General features: G+C 41.2%; 1 protein-coding gene across 4 annotated transcripts in view; it reads right to left on the bottom strand.

Moving 5' to 3' along the window:
* Positions 1-8,941, bottom strand: part of Pcca (propionyl-CoA carboxylase subunit alpha) — a 357,476-nt gene extending 348,535 nt beyond the window's left edge. For all 4 annotated transcript variants that reach the window (XR_007346664.1, XM_015484128.2, XM_015484127.2 and 1 more), the window contains exon 1: positions 8,784-8,941. Coding sequence is in view for 3 of the 4 variants with exons in the window: in XM_015484128.2 (XP_015339614.1) it covers positions 8,784-8,888 (105 nt within the window). In the remaining variant the exon portion in view is untranslated. The remainder of the gene's footprint in view (positions 1-8,783) is intronic.
* Between the last annotated feature and the right edge of the window lie 286 nt (positions 8,942-9,227).

Here is a 9,227-nt window from a genome sequence, read left to right on the forward strand (position 1 = left end):
TATATATATATATATATATATATTTTTTTTTTTTTTTTTTAATGTTGATGGACCTTTATTTTATTCATTTATTTATTATGTGGTGCTGAGAATCGAACCCAGTGCCTCACACATGCTAGGCAAGTGCTTTACCAGTGAGCCACAACCCCAATCCTTATGTTTTATTTTGAGACAGGTTCTCACTAAGTTACATAGGGCTGCCCTAAGATGCTGATGCTGGATTTGAGCTCAAGATGCTCCTGCCTCAGCCTCGCAAGCTGCTGGGATTATAGGCGTGTGCCACTGCAACCAGCTACCAATTCATATCTTTAAAGTTCTGTATTTCTTTTCCTTTGACACTGAAAAAAAAATGTAAAAGACCTCATATGTAAATTTTTACATGTTGAAATAAAAATCTGAATATGTTAAGTTAAAGATAATGTGCTGTTAATTTTATCAATATGAATGCTAGAAGAAATCTAATTACATGTGCAGCTCACCTTATACAGTATTTTTTTAAACTAGAATCACCTGGAGGGCTTGGGAAACAGATTGCTGGGTTCCACCCTAGATCTTCTGTTTCTGTGGGTCTTCCAATGGGGCTAAAGAAGGGGCATTTCTAAGAAGTTCTGGTGCTGGTGCTGCTGGCTGGGATACCATGCTTTGAGAACCTGGGCCCTAGAGCACCCCTGCAACAGAACAGTGGTCTCCAGCTGGGAAGCCCTCCTGGCTTAGCTTCCCACCCCCTTCACTCCTCTTGAGGCCACCTTCACAAAAGCCAGGTACCTGACCACCCCACCTCCCCAGAACAATTTTCATTTTCAACAACCCAAAATCCTCCATCAACCTGAGAATGTTGGGTTCTCACCATTTGCCCTGTTCTGCACCAATTATGTGATCAGACATACAACAAATAAGAAAAATACAACTCTCTGTGTTTCATAAATGCAATCCAAACAATTATTATTTTAAATTTATTTATTTATTCTAATTTGTTATATATAATAGCAGAATGCATTTCAATTCATAAGACACATATAGAGCACAATTTTTCATGTCTCTGGTTATACACAAAGTGGAGTCACACCATTCACTTCTTCATATATGCACTTGCGGTAATGATATCCATTCTCATTCCACCATCTTTCCTACCACCTGCCCGCTCCCTTCCTCTCCCTTCCCTTTGCCCTATCTAAAGTTCCTCCATTCCTCCCATGCTCCCCACCAACCCCCATTATGGATCAGCATCCTCATATCAGAGAAAACATTCAGCATTTGGTTTTTGGGGATTGGCTTACCTCACTTAGCATAATATTATCCAATGCCATGATTTTTATTCTCTTTTAATGTTGAGTAATATTCCATTAAAATATATATATATATATATAATCTCACAGTTTCATTATCCATTCATCTACTGAAGAGCATCCAGGTTGGTTCCACAATTTAGCTATTGTGAATTGTGCAGCTATAAACACTGATGTGGCTGCATTTCTATAGTATGCTGTTTTTAAGTGCTTTGGGTATAAACCGAGAAGTGGGACAGCTGGGTTAAATGGGGTTTCCATTCCAAGTTTTCCAAGGAATCTCCATTCTGCTTTCCATAGTGGTTGCACCAATTTGCAGTCCCATCAGCAATGTATGAGTGTGCCTTTCTCCCCACATTCTCACCAACACTTACTGTTGTTTGTATTCTTAATAGCTGCCATTCTCACTGATTTGCATTTCTCTAATTGCTAGAGATGTTGAACATTTTTTCATATATTTGTTGATTGATTGTACATCATCTTCTGAGAAGTATCTGTTCAGTTCCTTGGCCCATTTATTGATTGGGTCATTTATTTTTTTGGTGTTAGAGTTTTGAGTTCTTTATACATCTTAGAGACTAGTGCTCTATGTGTTTGATAAAAATTTGCTCCCATTCTATAGGCTCTCTCTTCATCTCACTGATTATTTCTTCTGCTGAAAAGAAGCTTTTTAGTTTGAGTCCATCCCATTTATTGATTCTTGATTTTATTTCTTGTGCTATAAGAGTCTTATTAAGGAAATCGGGCCTAATTGAACACGATGAAGATTTGGGCCTACTTTTTCTTCTATTAGGGCAGGGTTTCTGGTTTAATTCCTAGGTCCTTGATCCACTTTGAGTTAAGTTTTGTGCATGGTGAGAGAATGGGGCTTAATTTCATTTTGTTGCATATGGATTTCCAGTTTTCCCAACACCATTTGTTAAAGAGGCTATCCTTTCTCCAATGTATGTTTTTTTGGCTCCTTTGTCTAATACAAGATAACTGTATTTGTGTGGGTTTGTCTCTGTGTCCTCTATTCTGTACCATTGGTCAACCAGTCTATTTTGGTGCCAATACTATGCTGTTTTTGTTACTATTGCTCTGTATAACTATAGTTAAGGTCTGGTATAGTGATGCCACCTGCTTCACTCTTCTTGCTAAGGATTGCTTTAGCAATTCTGGATCTCTTATTTTCCCAGATGAATTTCATGACTGCTTTTTCTATTTCTATGAGGAATGTCATTGGGATTTTGATTGGAATTGCATTAAATCTGTACAGTGCTTCAAAACAATTATTTTAATATAAACTATAGTCTTTGTGTGTGTGTACATACGGTACTGGGAATTGAAGCCAGGAGTACTCTATCACCGAGCTACATCCCCAGCCCTTTTTATTTTTAACTTTGGGACAAAGTCTAGCTAAATTGCCCAGCTGGCCTAGAACTTGGGATCCTCCTACCTCAGCCTCCCAAGTAGCTGGGATTATAGGTGTGCCCCACTGGCCAGCCATAACTATTATTTTGATCTTCCCTCTTTCCCAAGCATCAGCCTTCCAATCTCTAAGACATTATCAAACCCAGGATCTCAGGAAATTGACTTGAGTCATTCTTATTTATTGTGATGTAATTTACATACCATAGAAATTACCCTTTTAAAGTATACAATTCAGTGCTTTTTAATATATTCACAAGGTGTGAAACCATCATCTCTATCCATTCCACAACATTCTTCATCACCCCAGAAAGAAAACCTTAACTTAACACTCATTCCTATCCTCTCTCTTCCTAGGCCTTGACACCTAGTGAAATTATATAACATGTGCCCTTTGTGTCTTTGAAGAGTCATTCTTGGTTTTTCTCTTCCCAGATATCTCCCTCCTAACCCAAAAGCAAGTGCTACTGAAACTGAAGTTTGAGATGAAACTAGATTCTCCACTTCTGCTAGCAGGTGGGTTTGGTAAGTTTCAGGCCTGTACAGCCAAGAAAGCCCATTTCAATGTTACCAGCTATTCACAGCAGGGAATGACTGCTGGCATAAGCTCTGGGGTGGCAGCCTGCAAACCCGGATTCTTCTCCACTACTATCAATTGGGGAGTTGAGGCTCTGAATTGCAGGCTATGCCCTTCAAATTTGCAGAAGACCCCAGCAGCTCACTGCCAATTTCTTTCCAGGTTCTTGTCTTAGAAATTTGCAGAATGAAATCCATGGACAATAAACAGAAGGCAAGAGTGAAAGGAGTAGGATTTATTCAAGTGAGAAGAAAAGAAACAGAGCTTTCTGCAGGGCAAGAAGGGACCAAGTAGGGCTTGCTTTAAGTGCATTAGTCTAGAGGTTTATATAGCTATTGGTTAAAAATTATATAAATCTGGTCTTGGAAAAGTACTAACGCTATTGGTCAAACTTTATGCTAAACAGGACTTGGAAAAGTACCAGTGCCAGTGCTATTGATTAGTCCATTCAGGTCTGCCCCCACTCCTATGCACGAGGAGTTCAAAGCAATGTGTAGTGCTATCTCATTTACTACTGTAGCTTCAAAATACATCCCACATCTGACCAGTTCTTACCAAAGTTCTCACCACCTCCAGTGCTATACCCTAGCACAGGTTACCATGATCTCTAACTTGAACTTCTCCAACAGCATCATGACTTGTCTCCCTGCATCCATCTTCCCCACCCCACACACTCACATTAAGCCACTTTACATTTTCAAAATGTAAATCCACCACATCAATGTTTATAGCAGCTCAATTCACAATAGCTAAACTGTGAAAGCAACCAAGATGCCCTTCAATTGATGAATGGATAAAGAAACTGTGGTATATATACACAACGGAATAATACTCAGCATTAAGAGAGATAAAATTATGGCATTTGTAGGTAAATGGATGGAGTTGGAGAATATCATGCTAAGCAAAATAAGCCAATCCCAAAAAACCAAAGGCCAAATGTTTTCTCTAATAAGTTGATGCTGATCCATAATGGGGGTTGGGAGGGAAGGCCATGGGAGAATGGAGGAACTTGTAGGGCAAAGGAAGGGAGGGGTGGGAAGGGGGCATAGGGGCAGGAAAGACGGTGGAATGACATGGACATCGTAACTCTAAGTACATGTATGACTGTACATATGGTGTGATGCTACATCATGTACAACCAGAGAAATGAAAAGTCGTGCTGTAATTCTGTACAATGAATCAAACTGCATTCTGCTGTCATATATACCTAATTAAAATAAATAAATCCAATTTCTTAAAAAAGTTCTTCCCTCGGGGCTGGGACTGTGGCTCCCCTAGCATGTGCCAGACCCACATAAAAATAAAATAAAGATATTGCATCCAACTACAACTAAAAAATAAATATTTAAAAAAAAAAAAAAAGTTCTTCCCTCATTTAATAGCTCTACCTCCTCTCAACCCATTCCTCAAAATCCTATTACCTCTTCCTCCTTCTTCCAAATCCTAATTTAGTGTTGTAAGAGGGAGTGTTTACTCAATTAAATATTATTTACCCACTGTATGCCTCAGGGCTCATGTTCCAACTGTAACTTTTGCCTCCAATCATTGACCCAAAAACCAGCCACTGATTCTCCTGTCTTCCCAGCACCTCAACATAATTCTTACAGGCTTGTAACACCAAATACTGAAGATGAAACACTATGTTTCTATATTTAAAAAAAAAAAAAAAAAAGTTTTTTTCTTCCCAAATCCCCTTTTCATTCCTATTTCCTGACTTACCCACATTTAAAAATAAACAACAACAACAACAAATTTTGGAATAACTCCTTTTCCTTCACTATTTATCAAAAATGTCACCAATTTTCCACCTTATTTAGAAAGAGGCTATCACAGCTTTTACCTCTGTTCTAAAGCTCTTAAGACCAGGAAGAAATCCAAATAGTAGATATGTAGATACACAGATGTCTATAAACATCTGATTACACCGGTTTCTATAATAGTCATGGAAAAAAATTTTCCCAAATGATCTGTCAGAAATGTGTCAACATGTTACAAAGATTTTCCTGAGGCAATTCTAAAGCACTCAGACAAGCCTAAAACATTTTTTCCCATGTTTATGGATTAGAAATGAATCATAGGTTTTGAAGAACATAGAGAACCTAAGCTTTCAAACTTTGTGAATGTACCACACAGTGAGACTATCATTCAAATGAGAGACAATTTGTAATCAGAAAAGCCAGGCCTTGGAATCATACTGTCCAAGGTTCAAATTCTACCTCAACCAATAGTGTCCTTAAATTATTTAACTGCTCTGAGCTTTGTTTTCTTTTCTATGAAATTGGGATTTTTTTATGTAGTTGCTACATAGATAATATATGAAAAACACTTAAGGCATATAAAAGTTCAATAAACTGTAGGAATTCCTATAAAACCAATATTTTCCAGCCACTGAATATAGGCAGTGGAAACAATTAGGTATTTAACAGAATATGTTTTAAAAGTTGATATCTATAACAAATAAAATTTAAAAGGTTAACTCTACATATACCTAAAAATAAACAAATCCTGTTAGCTGATTAAAAGAATGGTCTGAATTCTCTAGACTAGTCTAAAGTTAGCTGTCTGCTTTTCATCCAACCCAAAGGTTTGCAGAAGTGGCAGGAGGGATTAAAATCTTCAAAAGATTCTGCTTCAAACAGACTCAGTGGAGCATATTTCAGGTTCATAGAAAAGAAGCATGGAGAGGAACTAAGCAGCAGCTCAAGTTCCCTAAACTGATAGTGAACTTCAGAGATGCTTCTTATTTCAACAAGGAATTCTCTGCTGGCACAAACATAATGCTACTCCACTGTCAGACATGCAGCACCTATTGTGTCAAACTTTGTGTTAAGACCATAAAAATAGACAAGATGCAGACTCTGCTGACACATTAAAAGGAAGAAACCAGGTAAGAAAAATCAAAGCTTACATATTATACAGTAAGTGTCTAACAGTAACTACAGTAACAACTTTCTCCTCTTAGCATCTTCAATCTAAAATGTCAATGTCATCCCTCCCACCTTCAGCACCAATGGCTTCCCACTGCTCTAAGATAAACACTAAATTTCTGTAACAGCATCAACAAGGCGGACCACAGTCTGATGCCTGCCTACTTCTCTAGCACCAAGACATCCCTGCACCACACCCCCAATAGGCTTTTCTAAGATCTGTAAATCTCTGGCCACTGGACCCTTCCATTTGCTGTTCTCCCATGTATAACACTACCACTTCTCTTTAACCTAGGGGAAAAAAGTCAGGCTGGGGAGATAGCTCAGTTGGTACAGGGCTTGCCTCACATGGACAAGGCCTTAGGTTCAATCCCCACCACCACAAAAACCAAATTTTTAATTAATTTTTTACAAAGTCACTTCACCCTTCAATATTTATCATAATTTTCATTCCCAAAGTAAGTACTCCCTTACAATATGATTAAGAGCACTGGCTCTGAGGGATATGGGTGTGACACATGGTAAAAGTATTTGCCTAGCACATGCAAGGTTCTGGGTTCCATCCCCAGCACCACAAAATAATAATAATAGTAATAATAATAAATAATTTTCTAAAAGAGCACTGCCTCTGGAGTTCTAAACCCAGAACTAGGTCTGCCGCTTACTAGTTCTGACTTTGAGCGAGTCACATAACACTTTGTGCCCTGATTTCCTCTTCTAAAAGTGGGGATTACATGGCTATTGTGAAGATTAAATACATTAACTCAAGTAAAGCACCAGAATAGTACCTTGGGACAGAGAACTTGAAAGTATTGACTTGGTCAAATCCCTATATTTTATTACAACATCAAACCCCCTCCCCAATAGCATTTTCTCTCTTACTAATAGACCAAATTTTCTAAGAAAACAAATCATATTCATGCCCTAGAATTGGAACACAGGAGTTATTCAATAGAGATGTTTAGAAACAAGACCTGAAAAGAAGCTAAGGCCCAATGAAGTGACCTGAGCAACACATTGAACCTCATGCACACACCTTTCCCAAACTGCCTCCTTCATAAATGTACACAAGTCTTACAATTGCAATAGAACTGATGTAACCAGTGAAGATTAAAAGATTACAGAATGATAAGGATTCAAGAACAAATGGGCCTGTGTAATGGTGCACTCCTGTAAGGCAGTGGTTTGGGAGGTTAAGGCAGGAGGATCACAAGTTCAAAGTCAGCCCTAGGAAGGCCCTAAATAACTTAGTGAGACCCTGTTTCTAAATACTTTTTTAAAGGGACTGGGGATATGGCTCAGTGGTTAAGCACCCCTGCGTTCAATCCCAGACACCAAAAAAATAAAATAACAAACAGCATATAGCAACACAAAGAACAGCCAGAGTGGGCCTTCTGCAACTGACACTAAGCAAATACAGGTGCCAAGGTTACTTCCAGCTCTCTCACACTGCCCAACTGGGCCTCAATTCGCTCACCTTCAAAAAGAGTAAGAGAGGGCAGATCATCTCTGAAATGTCTTCCAAATCTAAATTTCAATAACTATAAATCAAATTATGTAGAAATTTTTTAAGGATTTTTCATTAAAAAAAAAAAAAAGGCCAGGCACGTTGGCGCACACCTGTAATCCCAGCGGCTCCCGAGGCTAAGATAGGAGGAAGAGTTCAAAGCCAGCCTCGCAGTAGCGAGGAACTAAGCAACTCAGACCACGTCTCTAAATAAAATACTGAATAGGGCTGGGGATGTGGCTCAGTGACTAAGAGCTCCTGAGTTCAATCCCCGTTGGAGGAAAAAAAAGAAAAACGTTTAACAAGCACACTAAACCTGCGGACAAATGGTTTTCAGGGGCCTTCATCTTAAAGAATTGGTTCAAATTACTTAATAGGGTTGTATTGCATACACTAAGCCCAGAGTTACGAAAGACTCCAAGTGAAAGGGGAAAAGAATCAAGAATCAAGCAGCACAGGTCAACACACCAACCTGTAGATGAAATTGCCACGGTAACACCATAGGGTGAACAATGCTGAAATACGTTTCAAACCAAGCTACTACACAGCAAAAAAGAAAGAAAGAAATGCACAGACTTTTTCACATACGGTACCAGTGTGATGCCCTACAATTTGGGCAGGCTTTCAACTCAAACCTGAAATCTATTTAGCAATCCTATCATATATTACTTTAAAAGTTAGGATAAACTCACAACCCCAACTTGAGCAGCCATTCGTAACAACTCTCAAAAGGGGCAGGACTCTTAAAAACACATCTGGAAAGCATAACACGAAGCCAGTACCCTAGAGGCACTGGAGTCTGTCCACAGGCTGTGCAGGTACTTCACTGCCTGGGAGAGCAGAAAATGCACAGCCGCCTGCCTCCGTAGGCCTCTGTCCTCGGGACCCTGGAGAGATGCCTGCTACGAGGAATGCCTCCCGATCCGGCTCCACGGCGAACTCGGGGATGGAGGAGGAGCGAGGGGCGCAGACAGCCGGGAACCCAGGTCCGGGGAGGACACGTCTGGCCCGGGGCACCGGCCCCCAGAAGAGAGGCCGGCTGGGAGCCCAGGCCCAGAAGCCCCACCGAGTCTCACCTTCAGGGTCCACAGCGCCGCGCTCCGCATCAGCTGAGGAGGGGGCCGCCGCCCCCACCGTCCGGCAGCGACCAGCGCGAATGTCCCTACCAAGAGCCCCGCCATTGTCGCCCTGGCGATCAGAGCTCAGCTGACCTCTCACCCCGCGGAAGGGGGCGGAAGGGGAGCGTCCGAGCCCCGGCCAATCACGAGCCAGAAGTCCGAAGCCCCACCCCCAGTCGCCAGGGGAGGGCTGCGAGGGTTCTGCTCTAACCGCCCGGGCCGGGAGCCGCGCCGAGAGAGGAGCTTTCTAGGACCCTCCGGGAGCCGGCTGCCGCGCGTCCCGCTGCGAGCCTAGCCGGAGGCCACGCGCCCAAGCCGACCCCCGCGGGAGAGAGACCCCGGACGCGCGCCTGCAGCGATCGCGAGCTGTGCCCGCGTCAGCTTCGCCAGCGGCGCTCGGTC

This window comes from Marmota marmota, unplaced genomic scaffold (genome assembly GCF_001458135.2).
Source record: "Marmota marmota marmota unplaced genomic scaffold, marMar, whole genome shotgun sequence".
NCBI classification, from domain to species: Eukaryota; Metazoa; Chordata; class Mammalia; order Rodentia; family Sciuridae; genus Marmota; species Marmota marmota.